The sequence below is a fragment of the Stigmatopora argus genome, chromosome 1 (genome assembly GCF_051989625.1).
Source record: "Stigmatopora argus isolate UIUO_Sarg chromosome 1, RoL_Sarg_1.0, whole genome shotgun sequence".
NCBI lineage: Eukaryota > Metazoa > Chordata > Actinopteri > Syngnathiformes > Syngnathidae > Stigmatopora > Stigmatopora argus.
In genome coordinates this window covers 3,055,550-3,071,543 of record NC_135387.1, presented here as the reverse complement: position 1 = coordinate 3,071,543, position 15,994 = coordinate 3,055,550, and the positions used below count along the sequence as shown (strand labels likewise).

The following is a 15,994-nucleotide window of genomic DNA, read 5'->3' as shown; positions in this document are numbered from 1 at the left end:
TCTAGTTTCTTCAGGCATCAATCTTGCGGTTCGAGGATCTACTAATGCGGAGTGGATCCAGACCTTCCGGAGTGTGGAGTATTCCTGGTGTCCTCAAGAATTCGTAGGTTTTCTCTGGGTACTCCAGTTTTACTCCAACAAACCAAAATTATGGATGATTGGGGGAGCACTCTAAATTCCTTGATAATGAGTGTGAGCGTGGATGAGTGTCTTTCTTTTGTGTTTTAATTGGCTGGCCACCAAGATATAGCAATATTCTAATATCAAGGTGGAATTTTTCTGAAATCGCTGATAAGCCTTTCAAGGACGGCGGTGGCAGAGTAGGACAGAAACAAAAAGAAAAGAATTTCGCCAAATGAAATTTTTTGATTTCTGCAATGGGAAATTTTGGGAACCTGGGGGACTAAACAAAAACAAAAGACTTATCTGGGAGGGCTGCCATTTTGAGTCATGGTAAATTTCATGCCTCAAAAAAGGGGGAGGTTATATATTCAATCTATATGCAGATATATGACCAAAACACGGGCGATTCCCCCTTATGTCAAGCTACAAAAGCTACATATCCATTTCAAAGGATACATATGGATTTTATAGAATATGTGTGGTACATAACAGTCCTAAAACAGATTGGGGAAACCTTGTTGCAGAAACTGGTCTAGATTGGCATGCTTGGATGACACACGCGTGCGAAAAAAACATCAGGCCTTCGATAAAATTAAACCATACGGTGGGGGCATAACAAATCATTATTCAGACTGACAAATTAACTTGTGGATCCTTGTCTGACATTTTTCCTAAGTCCATGGGCAGGTGGAGAAGACTCTTTTTACAAAAATCTACAATTGTGTCTCAACAACAATGACCATGTCTATGAAGACGGTGGGAAAATCGTCACAGATGGAAACACCCGGATCCGCCATAGTAAAATTAAAATCTGAGATGACCAGAGAATTCATTTCTGCAACGGGGAGTTCCCAAACGGGAGGCGGTAAGAAATAATTGGTTGCTGTTGATGGAAAATGCAGCTATTACTATAAATCAAACCTGCATAACATGTATGGGGCCCCGCCCTCTCTTACGAGTAGTGCCCGCACAAATTACTCCTGATTGTGTAAAGGAGAAGATGTAAGCCAAAGTGTGAGAAATGGAATAATGTCTGCTCAGTTACAAGAGCAGCAAAGGACAAGTCTAACTTTTCAACACATGTCGCGTTTAATCATTTTACTTGCTTAGTCCTCACAGGGCACGGTCCGGCACTGGGAGCGATAAATGTGACGTGGTGTGCCCACGTCCTAAAACAGACTGCACCCCTGATTCCACGTTCTGACCTATGGTGGTGGTGGGGTCAAAACAAATTATACGACTCCTGCCAAAATGCAGCAGGACTTTGTGCCTTGGTCTCACTGCTATTACCAGTGTCTGTTTTTCCATCTACAGTAGAGGAGATACAATTGGCTGCACAGAAATCCGGTATGATGGCGGGCCCCTCGCGACGGCGTCGATCGGTATGGAGAGAGGGAGATCCAACATACATTGATGCGATTGGCATCCCCGGGGCGTACCAGATGAGTATAAGTTGGCTAATCAGATCGCAGCAGGTTGGGAGTCTATTTTTCTTTTAATTACTCCAAACAAAAATGTTGATTGGATAAATTACCTGCATTACAATGTCCAAAAACTTGGAAATTATACTGAACAGGGATTTGTGGCGATAAAGGAACAACTGGCAGCCACTAGTCTGATGGCGTTTCAGGATCGTGCAGCGGTTGAAATGCTTCTTGAAGGAGCAGGGGGCGTATGCAATGTTTGAAAATGTTGCACTCAACAACACGCCCCCCACTGGGTCCCACACCAGGGCCAACGATGGCCTGCAGACCCTAAACCGCAAGATGAAAAAGCATCCTGGAGTAGAATTATTATCCGCTTGACAGATTTGTGGAAGAAGGCCATATTAATAATGATTTGGCCTAATTTGTGGCATTTTCCGTAGCCCTTTTTGCTACGATTTTGACATTATGTGGGTGTTGTATTATTCCCTGCTTAAGATCTTTGATAAGCCAACTTATAACCACTGCGATTGCCCCTACAAATTCTAAATTGCATGAATTATATCCCCTACTAATGAAACGTGCTGACGGCAGCAGTGAATTTCAGGAGCATGGTAATTCCGAGGATGAATTGGGCGAAAATGATTTTGTTTTCTGCTTTTCAGACCTGCCGAACGAGTAGGGCCTAAGCGGGTAAAATTAAAACAGCCAACGGACATTTCCTCCCCATTTTTATTTTTGCCATAAAATGAATTAATGGAATAAAGCCGAAAGGAAGTTTTATTAAGGAGAGCATGTGCACATTTATAATATAGGGGGGAATGTTGGAGTAATCATTATTATAAATGTGTTTGCAATGCTTATTTAGGAATATAAAGCCTTCTAATATACATGCTCACTATATTAATCAATATATTTGCTTATTAGGAATAGTAATGCTCATCCTAAATGTGTAACTATAATAAACAATATATATATATATATATATATATATATATATATATATATATATATACACATTGTTTTCGGACACTCTTCGGCAGAACCCAACGAGACTGTTTTGACGTGACTCCAGCAGCAGATTTGAAAATACGGCTTTGTTTACATTATAATACTGCTTTGTTTACATTATAATCCTGCTTGGTTTACTTTAGAATGCTTTGTTTACATTATAATATTACTTTGTTTACCTTATAATGAAAATATTATGCAATTCCTCACACCATTGTTTGGGTGCCTTGTTCAACTTTTAGGCTCACTCTGGCATTTCTCACACTGTTGTTTTTCTAAACCATCTAGGGCAGGGGTGGCCAACTCCAGTCCTCGAGAGCCACAATCCGGTCTGTTTTCCATATCTCCCTCCACCAACACACCTGAATCAAATAATCAACTCATCAGCAAGCTGTCCAGAAGCTTGATACCAATCCCGATGATTTGATTCAGGTGTGTTGGTGGAGGGTGATATGGAAAACAGAGCGGATAACGGCTCTCGAGGACCGGACTTGGCCACCCCTGATCTAGGGTGTTATTGTACTGATTACATAAACATGTTTCTCGAGTGTCGCGATTAAATACAATGATTCAGTTACTGCAATTCAGAATGCCTTGTGGACTGAGACGACGTCACAAGGCAACTCCTTGCAAGTTGTAAGCAGCTATGTTGAAAGATGTTTTTCCTTTTTTAATTAAATATTACTAATAATGATTTAAAAGGTTTGAATCATTATTCCAACAACACCCTACGTATGGAAACCATTGACTCCAGATTCCAGGCCTATGTCAACGCATCAGTCCGACTACAACAAGGCCGAGAAGTCCAAATCACCACCGTCAAAATCGAAATTTGACATATCAGCATACAATGCGGCCGCTAGGTGGTCCTTTTCAAGCTGCACAGTGATATTCATGACGAGATGGAGGGGCTTCTTTTAATATGGATAAAGGAGAAACAGCGGATTCTGCAAGGACTCAAAAGTAAAGCAAGCAGCTGAGAAAGGGGATACTTGGACGCCAGCCGAAACCTCCAAAGCGAGTCGTGGCTGGTTCGATAACTTTAAAAAATGAAGTGGGATACACTCGGTTGTGAGGCAAGGGGGAGAAGCTAGTTCCGACTCGAAAGCCGCGGCAGAATATATTAACATCTTTGCCTCGGTTATAGCACAACAAGGTGACATGCATTTAGAAGTGTGTACAGTAAGTGAAGTTCATTTAAGTTAAATTTAAAGTTCATGTTAAGTATTTTTTCAGAGGGTGGGAACGGATTAATTTGTATTTTGTTATTTTCTATGGTAAAATTGCTTGGCCCCGGAACGCATTAAGCTCATATCTCAAGGTACTACTTTACTTGTTTACTCAAAATGGATTTGTTTATATTTTTATATTGGATTAATGTATTTATTGTTGATATTAATAAAGCATTTTAAATTGACATTTGTTGAAATTATATATGACCACTTCAGTTAAGTTAATTTTTTTGCAAAAAGTTATGGTTTGAGTTTAAAAAAAGTTTATTAAACAAAGTTTTTTTAAGACATGAGGTTTGAACAAAAAGTTAAATCCGCTGATTCACGTTTGCACATCTGTAACGGACGACAAATCTTCAAACAGGATTTATAGTCACAGTACAACAATTGAGGCAACCTGGCGGCTGAGTAGTTAGCGCGTCGGCCTCAGAGTGGGGGACCTGGGTTCAAATCCAGGTCGGTACACCGGTGTGGAGCTTGCGTGTTCTCTCTAGGCCTGCGTGGGTTTTCTGTGTACTCTGGTTTCCTCCCACATTTCATGGTAGGCTGATTGGACACTCTAAATTGCCCCTAGATATGAGTGTGAGCGTGAATGGTTGTTTGATTCCATGTACCCTGCGATTGGCTGGCCACCAATTAAAGGTGTGTCCAGCCTCTGGCCAGAAGTCAGTTGGGGTAGGGTCCAGCACCCCACGCAACCCTTGTGAGAAAAAAAGCGGTTCAAAAATTAGATGAGAGTACAACGATTGAAGGAGCGTTAAAGTGTTTGAAGAGAGGTCGTGTGTCCTTCTGTGCCCGTGCGTATGTTGTTCACCGTGTTGTCCATTTACCTCGGCTGTGTCTGAGGTGAGAAGTGTCATTGTGACATGCGCACTGCTTGGTTGCTGGTCATAGTTTGTTATGACAAGGCGAGGCCTTGATCCGTAATTGGAGTTTCTTTCTTTATTGACTTTTCCGCGGTTCATATTTGAGAGGTAAAGTTACGATGGAGGGTATGGACCTGGACGTGGACCAGGAGCTCACGCAGAAATTTAGTTGCATGGGCACAACAGACAAAGACATCCTCATATCGGAGTTCCAGAGGCTCCTTGGCTTTCAGCTCAACCCCGCCGGATGTGCCTTTTTTTTGGACATGACCAACTGGTGAGCCCGAGGACTTGACTGGCCTGTTTAGCTGGCTCGATGTTAGCTTGCTATCTTAAGTACTGTCGTGGATATACCACAAAAATAATAAAATATGCGTACAAATACCGTGGAAAACAACCATTGCTGTTTGCTTAGTGTGTATGTTAATTCCAAAGAAACTTATATATTTTTTTGGATAATCAATGCGGCGGAAAGCAATATCAGACGCTAACTTTGGTTGAGAATTTTACGCAGATTATTCTTACTGTGGTGATTTAATAATACTTAATACGTCTGACACATTAATTCTACGCTAGTGTAGTTCTCCCTTAATTTGTTTCCATGTGTTTAACGCTGTTATTTAATTAGACACCAAAGCAACTTAACTCGAAATTGAAAAAGTAAGACAGGGCTTTTCCAGAAATGTGAAATTTCAAATTTGTTTCCCTCCCAAAGGCGTCGATAATGTAAAAAAAAAACCGCACAGTGTCTACGTCAAGAAGTCTGTTGCGAATACTGTATCACATAACTGGGCTGTCAAACAGAATTCATGTCGCAAGCCCAGTCGAAATGCCATTTTAATGTGATGAGATCATTATTATCTACCTACATAGAACGTAAAGTTATACTCTAAGTTAAGGTGTACGATGCATAGAGACAGAAATCCCGATACACTTGTGCTTAATGATGCCAATATCGATCTTTGAAATCGCAGGAGTCACGTGACATCGAGTACGAGTTCCTCGCTACCAGTTTGTTAAAAATATAATCTGGGTTATCCATGGTGAGTGCATTGCGTGAAACAACCACCAGAGCAGATTTTTTTTACCTACTCACAACTGAATTACAGGTATCTACAATGTCAGTATTCCAAAGACAAATCACATTACTTTTGACATTAAGATAGGGCAGGGGTGGGTGAAGCTTTTCATTCCAACCCATAAAGAGGACACCTTTTCACCAATCTGGTGTTCTACAAGTGCAATCAGTGGATTGCAGTCAGGTGCTTCTTGTTTTCTTCAGAAATCTCATCTGTGCTGGATCGGTTGAAACAGGGGTGGACAAACTATTCCAGAAAGGGCCGCAGTGAGCGTGGGGTTTTGTTCCAACCTATAAGACAGAGGTGGCCAAGTCTGGTCCTCGAGAGCCCCTATCCAGTCTGTTTTCCATATCTCCCTCTACCACGGAGGTCTCCAAACCGGTCCTGGAGGGCCGCTGTGGGTGCAGGTTTTTGTTCCAACCGATCCAACACAAACAGTTTAACCAATGAGGTTTCTGCTGAAAAAAGAACCACCTGACTGCAATCCACTGATTGCATTTCTAGGATACCAGATTGGTGGAAAGGTTTCCTCTTACCGGTTGGAACGAAAACATTGCACCCACTGCGGCCCTTTCTGGAATAGTTTGGGGACCACTGCTCTACCACACCTGAATCAAATGATCAACTCATCTGCAAGCTGTCCAGAAGCTTGATACCGATCCAGATTATTTGATTCAGGTGTGTTGGTCGAGGGAGCTATGGAAAACACACCAGATAGGGGCTCTCAAGGATGGGATTTGGCCACCCTTGCTATAAGACGTAACCTTTCCACCAATCTGGTATCTTAGAAGTGCAATCAGTGGATTGTAGTCAGGTGCTTCTTGCTTCAGCAGAAGCCTCATTAGTTAAAATGTTTGTGTTGGATCAGTTAGAACAAGAACCTGCACCCACAGCGACCCTTGAGGGCTGGTTTGTGACCCTCTGATATAGGGTTTCCCTTTACAGCCACTGTTGCTACAATCAGGTTGCAAATATCCTCCTCATTCTAATCAAAAATTTGAACTGGGATGGCTGGCACTGAGTGATCATATTTACCTTCCTTTGATGTCGACAGATGTCCAATCAAATTTGACTCAACCTAGCCAAAATAGATTGGTCGTCTAGAGTTGTTAGTGGTGGCCAATGAGTTAATTTAGAACATGCAGCTAACTTTAAATTCAAAAATTAGTCTAAATATCCGCACGTGAATAACCAAGCCTTGATCTCCAACACTTGCTGGAACGATTCGCAACCGAGTGTGAAGCGGTCGGGTTGCGAATCAGCACCTCCAAATCTCCAAATCGGAGACCCTGGTCCCCAGTCGGAAAAAGGTGGCATGTCAGGGATCAGGTGCTTCCCCAGGTGGAGGAGTTTAAGTATCTTGGGGTCTTGTTCACGAGTGAGGGAAGAGTGGAAAGGGAGATCGACAGGCAGCGTCTTCAGTGATGCGGACTCTGCACCGGTCCGTCGTGGTGAAGAAGGAGCTGAGCCAAAAGGCGAGGCTCTCTATTTAGGGTTTGTGGGGGGTGCTGGAGCCTATCCCAGCTGACTCCGGGCCACAGACAGGGGACACTCTGTATCGGTGGCCAGCCGATCGCAGGGTACAAGGAGACGGACAACCATGCACACTCACACCCATACCTAGGGGCAATTTAGAGTGTCCAATCACCCTACCATGCATGTTTTTGGTATGTGGGAGGAAACCAGAGCACCAGGAGGAAACCCATGCAGGCCCAGGGAAAACATGCAAACTCCAAACAGGTGAACGTGACCTGGATTTGAACCCCGGCACCCTGAGCTGTGAGGCCGACGCGCTAACCACCTGCTCCACCGGGCCGCCCTTTCATAATTTCTGTGACACTTAATTCATAATTTGATGTTGCAAAGATATTGTATTTTTCCAGTTATCACCAAGATATTGCAACTTTGTCGTTTATTTAACATTTGAATTAATTACTTTTTTCACTCTTTAAAAAGTTGAGCATTCAAAAGCTTCTTTGAAATCATACCAATTGACTTCAAATGGCTGTTCAATTGCTTTTAGATCTGTGCTAATAAATTATGTACAGCCTCCTTCATGGTTGCCAACTTTCTTTTTCAGGAATTTACAAGCAGCCATTGGCGCCTACTATGACTTTGAGAGTCCTAATGTCAATGCGCCATGCATGTCCCTATTGAAAGATGTAACGATCGGCGAAGGCGAATCAGTTCCACCTGACACACGTTTCACCAAAACCTGGAGGATACAAAACACAGGTAGAATCCAAACAACATTTGTTAACCACATATAGTGTATATTATTGAGTGGTGGGTACACAGGACAAAACTTTTTGGAACATTTATTCTTTATTTTGAGGCATTCACCATAAACAAAAAGCTTAATGTGGCTTACGTAACAAAATATCAATCAGTTATCACCAAAATCAGTGTGAAGATCTCTATTCATGCCCACCTCGACATCTGAAAATAAAATATTTTTGATTTCTCTTTGTAATTATTGCATATTTTGCCGATTATCCATTGTTTTTGTAGTAGTAATTATATAATCTGAAATATAATCAGAGTTTTTGTCAATATTTGGGTTTTTCTTTTTCACATCTTGCCGTATACAAAGCTAGCAGCTCCTTTGTTTAGTGTTGTATGTGTATGGTGTTTAGTCTACCTAAAGTTCTCAGGAGCAAAGCATTTATTTCGTTGCAAGCAACCATGTAATAATAATATTAAACTAAGTTTAATAGTAAAGCAAAGCATTCTTAATTGCAAGAAAATATATAATAATGTAAGACTAATAACCCTAATAGACTACAAGTATAATCTAAAATTGAAGGAGCCATGCGTAACAATTCTACTTCACTTATTCAGTAAATAGCCCAAATACTGTATTTCAATAAATATTTTAGAAACATGCTTTTGGGAAAAACTTATAACATGGCTGATATTTTCATTTGTTAGTCCATTAAAATTGTCATCGTTTGGATTCTGATTCCCCCCAACAAGTCATCACCTTATCGTTGCGTTTGTGTGTCCCAGTGGTCCATGGAGCTATGTTGTCTGGGGCCTTATGCCCCTGGTAGGGTCAGTCATGGCAAACTGGTCTGAGGTGAGGGACCAGGCAAAGAATGGCTCAGAAGACTTCTTATGATGAGCAACATTATTGGATGACGTCTTCCCTTGCCCAGATGTGGGTCACCGGGGCCCCACTTTGGAGCCAGGCCCGGAGGAGGGGCGCTATGGCGAGCACCTGGTGGCTTGACTTACACCCATGGGCACAGCCTGAAGAGATGTCGTGGGTTTCCCCCCCACATGGGCTCACCACCTGTGAGAGGGGACCAACAGGTCGGGTGCGTCGACAGTTGGGCGGCGGCCAAAGGAGGGATCCTTGGCGGTCCGATCCCCGGCTGCAGAAACTGGCTCTTGGGATGTAGATTGTCACCTCTCTGGTTGGGAAAGAGCCTGAGCTAGTGCGTGAGGTTGAGAAATTCCGGCTCGACATAGTCCGGCTCACCTCGAGGCACAGCTTGGGTTCTGGTACCACTCCTCTGGAGAGGGGCAGTTCAGAGTACTGACCCTTTTTGGAGTCCTTGGAAGGGGAGAGTGCACCTTCGGGGGACGCCCTCGTTCTTCTGGGGGACTTCAATGCTCACGTGGGCAATGACAGTGGGACCTGGGGGAGAGTGATTGGGCAGAACGCCCCCTCTGATCGAAACCCGAGTGGTGTTCTATTGTTGGATTTCTTCGCTTGTCGTGGATTGACAATAATGAACACCATGTTCAAGCATAAGGGTGTCCATATGTGCACTTGGCACCAGGACACCTTACACCGCAGTTCGATGATCGACTTTGTGGTCTTGTTATCGGACCTGCGGCCGATGCGCAGCTGTCAACCGATCACCACCTAGTGGTGAGTTGGCTCCGATGGTGAGAACGGATGCCCGTGCGACCTGGGACGTTTTGTGAGGGTATGCTGGGAACGCCTGGCAGAGTTCCCTGTCAGAAGGAGTTTCAATTCCCTCCTCCGACAGTTTCTCCCATGTCCAGGAAAGGCGGGGGACATTGAGTCTGAGGGGACCATGTTCCGCGCTTCTATTGCAGAGGCCGCAGACCGGAGCTGCGGCCGCAAGGTGGTCGGTGCCTGTCGTGGCGGCAATCCCAGAACGCGCTGGACACGAGGAGTCCTATCGTGCCCTTTTGGCCCATGGGACTCCGGAGGCAGCTGACGGGTACCGAGTGGCCAAGCGGCACACGGCTCTGGTTGTCTCCGAGAAAAAAACCCGGGCATGGGAGGAGTTCGATGAGGCCATGGAGAACGACTTCCGGGTAGCTTCAAGGAAATTTTGGTCCACCATCCGCCATCTCAGAAGGGGGTACATTGCACAATCAACACCGTGTATAATGGGGATGGGGCGCTGCTCACCTCGACTTGGGGAAATTGCCCAACCAGTCAAAATGTGCTTTGTGGACTTGGAGACGGCGTTCGACCGTGTCCCCCGGGCAGTCTTGTGGGGGGTACTCCAGCAGTATGGGGTTCTGGAACCCCTGTTACGCGGGTTCCGGTGTCAAAGTTTGGTCCGTGTATCTGACAGGAAGTCTGACCCGTTTCCAGTGGGGGTTGGACTCCGCCAGAGCTGCCCTATGTCACCGATTCTGTTCACCACTTTTATGGACAGAATATCTTGGCGCAGCCGTGGCGTTGAGGGGTTACGGTTTGGTGGCCTCAGTATTGCATCCCTTCTTTTTGCAGATGACGTGGTTCTGTTGGCTTCATCAGGCCTTTATCTCCAACTCTCTCTAGAACTACAGACGCTCCCCTACTTACGAACGCAATTGGTTCCGAGCGATTGTTCATAAGTTGAATTTGTTTGTAAGTTGATTCAGTGCTATATTTTGTATTATAATTTATGTTTAAGGCCGATATAAGTATATTGAAGGTTTATATAAGTGCATTTGTATGTTTAAGGCTTGTATAAGTAACACGCATTGGTTTGTACTGAAAAAAAAAAATTAATAATAAAATGGAGAGAATATGTATAGTACTGTAGAGAGAGAGAGAGATTTATGTATTAGAAACTGGCCAAAAGAAGCGACCTAATGACGATTGCACAGTTTTCTTCTTTTTTTCATCATAAATGATGCGGTAGCACTGTATGGCATCATTCAATTGATTTGCAAACTTTGTGCAACGTTCAATATTTGGGTCCTGCTGCTCGATCTTTCTGTTTATAAATGGTACTGACGGTCGAACGATTCAATGCCCGTGAAACGCTCACCACTCTCACGCGCATCAAGCTTCGTTATTATTGCCACTCGTTTCAAATGAAATGGCTTGCCTCTTCCTTGCAACTCCCTCAATAGAAGCCTTTAGCTTTTTACCAACCATATTCAATATTGGATGCATGAGATATTTAATGATACAAATGAAAAAGGTTCTTTGCACACTGGAGATACATTCACGCACTTCCGCATTGCAACGAAGAAGAAGGTAGATGCTGGGTGAGCTGAGCTCTCACAGCGCCAGACGTCGGTATTAGCGGCGGAAAGAAGTACTACTCCGAAAAAGGCGCGAAATACAAAATTGGACTTGCGAACATTTTTTGACTTAAACGCAATTTGCAGACATGTTCGTATGTACCGTTGTTCGTAAGTTGAATGTTCGTAAGTAGGGGAGCGTCTGTATTCGCAACCAAATGTAAAGCGGTTGGGACGATAATCAGCGCCTCCAAATCTGAGACCATGGTCCTCAGTCGGGAAAAGGTGGCATGCCCTCTCCGGGTCAGAGATCAGGTCCTTCCCCAGGTGGAGGAGTTTAAGTACCTTGGGGTTTTGTTCACGAGTGAGGGAAGAATAGAACAGAAGATCGACAGAGGGATCGGTGCAGCGTCTGCAGTGATGTGGACTCTGCACCGGTCTGTCGTGGTGAAGAAGGAGCTGAGCCAAAAGGCGAGGCTCTATTTACCGGTCGATCTACGTTCCTACCCTCATCTATGGTCACGAACTGTGGGTCCTGACGAAAAGAATGATATCATGTATACAAGCGGCTGAAATGAGTTTCCTCTGCAGGCTGTCCGGGCTCTCTCTTAGAGATAAGGTGCGAAGCTCGGTCATCTGGGAGGGGCTAGGAGTAGAGCCACTTCTCCTCCGGATCGAGAGGAGCCAGATGAGTTGGCCCGGGCATCTGATCAGGATGATTTTGTACCAAAAATTAAGGAGGCGCGTTATATACGTTGCCCGGTGAAAAACTGCGCTCTGCCGGTGAAAATGTCCCCTCTGCAGCCGTTATGTATAATGGGAGACGTAAAAACCTGTCTTAGTTCGCCAGATGGCGATAATCTACCTTCTTTTATGAAAACTAGCCCTCTCCAAATCAACTTTGGCAAGTTTATAGGGAAATAGGGTTAAAAAAATTAACAAATTGCTGCAGGGAAATGAGTCCGTCAAAGGAGTGCTGTCCTCGCTCAAGAAGAATGGAAACAATTGTTTGGTGAATCTGATGATGATGATGAATCAGACTTTGAAAAATGTGAAATATTTTGATGATGAATTTGACTTTAAGGATTTCAAATTGTGAATTCCATTTGAGGATTGTGTTCATATTGGTAGTAGTTTATTTTACCAGGTTTCCGTACCATATGTTGTAAATAAATGTTTTGTCATGGCGACCAATGTTCAGCATTTTCCAATTACCAGCACCGGTGCAATCCTTGTGAGCTGAGAAAAACTGAAGAAAAAAAAGAATTATACCAATTTTTAGTCACAGATTATGGGTGCGTGTTACACGGTAGTTCCCTTTTAAAAAAGAGTGCATTCAGCCAAAGCACCTTCTCTGTCCGTGCCGCACATGCGTGCTAATTTGGATAGGTTTATAGCTCCTACTCGGTTTTGGCTTAAATAGAGTTTAAATTATTTGGGTTTGAAGTACGGTTTTGGTGTAGAAATGTTAAATATTTTTTAATTCCTATTATTGTTGTAAGAAAAGGAACAACTATTGTATATTGGAATTGACTCATTGAATATTTAGCGTACTTTAGAAAAATATTTCCAGACAGTAGACATGGCGATCAGCAAAGTAAAAACACACAACAGAAAACACCAAAGAGAGCTCTAGAAAAGGTTACAAAAGATGTCCTCGTGAGAAAGAAAATGGAAATGATGTGCGTGTGCAGCTATTGGGTACCGAAACTACTGACTACCACATGGACCTCAGTCATTTGGGCTGCACAAACTGTAACATAAATGGATACATGACCAATATTTCATGCATTTCTGACTGTACAGATTGTGGTATACGTGGTATTTGTGGGACCGGCTTAGCACTACTTTGTACTCCTCCCATCAAGGCGACAGAAACAAACTTGCAGCTCATAACGGTGCTCTTTTACTGTATGTTCATGTTAGCATACTTTGTAAAATTTATTTTTTCATGCGCCATCTTCGCCACAGTCAAATTTGAAATCCTTACATTTGAAAACTGTAACATGTACTCATTTAATTGTTGGTATTTATTTGGTATATAGGTTGTAACCTACACACGTTGTATGTCTCCATCTCATTTTCTGAACCGCTTTATCATTAGGGTCGCGGGGGTGCTGGAGCCAATCCCAGCTATCTCCGGGCCACAGGCGGGGGACATCCTGAATCGGTGGCCAGCCGATCGCAGGGCACAAGGAGACGGACAACCATGCACACTCACACCCATACCTAAGGGCAATTTAGAGTGACACGCTGTATGTTCACAAACAAATTGATAACGTTGGTATGTAATTTGTCAGCCTCCGTCTTTTCTGTTTGTGTTTCAAGAATAGTACGATAAACATTTGTATTACAGGCCAGTTTCATCCAAAGGTAGATTGTGAAATGCACATCTGACAACTTAATGGGGACCGGGATGTTGTGGGGTTTAGTATTTTGAACCTTGTTGCCGTTCTATTTTCGGCTAACTATCTTAATTATGATGCCTTTTAACTTGTGCCACATTCATGTCTTGCAGGTAAAGAGTCTTGGCCACCTGGAGTTTGCCTGAAGTATGTCGGAGGAGATCAGTTCGGTCACGTAAACATGGTAGCGGTACGGTCTCTAGTCCCTCAGGAAATGATGGATGTGAGCGTACCAATGCAGAGCCCTGCCTCTCCTGGTATGTACCAGGGCCAGTGGAGAATGTGTACAGCAACAGGACTTTACTATGGAGGTACGCAAACTAACTACTGTATACATATACATGCCATAATTTCTCATGTTTAGTGTACACTTATGTATTATACGCATGTCCTAGTCATCTCTTTATTACTTTAACGGTATTTTGAAGCTATTTATTAGATCACCATCTTGCAGAATTAACCTCAGTTTTCTCTCCTTGTGTTTTGACAGATATTATTTGGGTGATCCTGAGTGTGGAGGTTGGTGGCCTTCTTGGCGTTACACAGCAGCTTTCGTCTTTCCAGGGCGAGTTCAACACACAACCTCACCGCAACGTAGAGGGAGATTACAACCCTTTTGCCTCACCAGAGAAAAGCAAATGGCCAAACAGCAACACCACCTTACATCATGAAAGCAACAATAAAGTCTCAGAGGAGCCCTGGCATGGAATCCCAAACCAGCCAGATCAGAATGGACTTTCACACAACTCAGTGGACATAGTAGCAAACAGCCTACAAAACAATCTTTCAATAGTCACATATAACCAAGTAAGTTGTCTCATCGCTGCAATTATATTTTGACTGACACTGTCACCCGGACGGGTTTTGTGCAGTACTGCTCTGCTGTCACATTCAAACTCTAGAAAATACAGAAAATTATGTATGTTGCTGTTAGGTTAAAACAAAGTCGAAGTCTAGATTTTTTTTTTTACTTCTCCAAGTAATACATCATTGGTGTTCAGCTTTTTTGTGTGATTTTACACAAGTCGCCAATTTAAAATGTTAAATTGAATGACTGCGTCTCCGAGAAATGTTCAAACAAATCCAATACACAACAATAGGTAAATAAATAGTAATTGAAAATTATGTTTGTAAGTCAACTCAAAATATATTTGTAGCATCTTATCCAATACAAAATACATAATTGCTTCCGGAAAAATATGGCACCGTAAATGAAAACCGTTGCTCTGTCCACTTTGTGTTTACTAATTTTGCCTCTTCCTTTCAGGGTTTACAGGAGCCTTCCCATTTTGGTCACTCTTAAATCGTCTGACTTTATAAAAAAAAAATTTGGGGGGGGGGGGGGGGGGGGTGGTTGGGGGGGAGTTGAAGTTATATGCCGCCTACCTCATCAATAAAAGAAAGAAGAGGCTTTATCGGTTGCTATAGAAAAAGACTGGAATCACTTCATTCAAAGCGGCTCTACCTAACATCAGCACCCCAGAGCAGCGACGGTCCCCAAAGTTGGATCTATCAACATCGAATAGCCGCTGTATGTTCCTGTGAATGCCAAGTTAAAAAGTAGCACTCTGAGTCTTTTGAGTGATAAATCTTTTTCCTATAATTTAGTTGTCAGAGTGCAAAGTTGCGTGTATTTATCAAGTGATGCGTGTATGCTTATGAGAGTTTGTACAATTTGAACAAGAGAAACTTTGGAGAAAAAGCCATTTATTTTTGCCAATTTATTCTCCAGTTTCTGCCCTGATTCCCTAGTAAATTTCACTTAAACAAAAACAATCGTGTAGTCGTTTCTGAAAAGGAAATCTTATTTTCATCAAACACATAGAAACCCTCCACTTCCATTCTAAATGAGTGATCCATTTAAGTACAAACACTTGTCAACTTTCAACCTATGCGAATTACGTCTGTTCGACTTCACGACAGCAAAAGTTGTAAAGCAGGATTCATAACATTGCAGCGTGAGTGTTGCGTACGCCAGTTGTTTGTGCTGCAAAAGCAAATCAGTAAATGAAACAGCTTCACTTTCTAATGGTACGCTGCACCTCATGGTTGCCAGATCACAAAGACTGCAAACCAATAATACCGTAATTATGATCCACTCATACGGCGGGGAGTTTGCCCAATTTGTCAACACTGCTATGCTTACTCAAGTCATTTTCATATGACAAATAAGTGTTACACATCGATGCAAAAAACGTAGTGCCTAGTTTTTAATTTTTTTTTTTTTAAATATTCCAACCTTTTTTTTCTTCAGATGATACATGCACAAATTCTTTTCTCTGATGAGACTGCTCCTTTTTTTAACAACAATAGGTGAGTTTCATGTCACCTCGAAAATCATAGTTTTGCTAACGATAACCTCAATTGTAATGTGGAAACACAAATTAACTTAACAGTATTCACAACATG

At 42.8% G+C, this 15,994-nt stretch overlaps 1 protein-coding gene across 1 annotated transcript; it reads left to right on the top strand.

The window, feature by feature from the left end:
* The first annotated feature begins 4,451 nt into the window (after window positions 1-4,451).
* LOC144085732 (protein ILRUN-like) lies at window positions 4,452-14,913 on the top strand. Its single transcript, XM_077615325.1, has 5 exons — window positions 4,452-4,933; window positions 7,816-7,970; window positions 13,699-13,896; window positions 14,076-14,392; window positions 14,853-14,913. Exons 1-5 carry the CDS (start codon window positions 4,776-4,778, stop codon window positions 14,886-14,888), a joined length of 864 nt encoding a protein of 287 aa, XP_077471451.1. The 5' UTR covers window positions 4,452-4,775; the 3' UTR covers window positions 14,889-14,913.
* Window positions 14,914-15,994: the final 1,081 nt, after the last annotated feature.

Coding starts and splice junctions, on each gene's coding strand:
- LOC144085732 (XM_077615325.1), top strand. CDS start 4,776: ATGGAGGGTATGGACCTGGACGTGGACCAGGAGCTCACGCAGAAATTT. Junction 4,934..7,815: donor TTTTTGGACATGACCAACTG/GTGAGCCCGAGG, acceptor TTTCTTTTTCAG/GAATTTACAAGCAGCCATTG. Junction 14,393..14,852: donor CAATAGTCACATATAACCAA/GTAAGTTGTCTC, acceptor TCTTCCTTTCAG/GGTTTACAGGAGCCTTCCCA.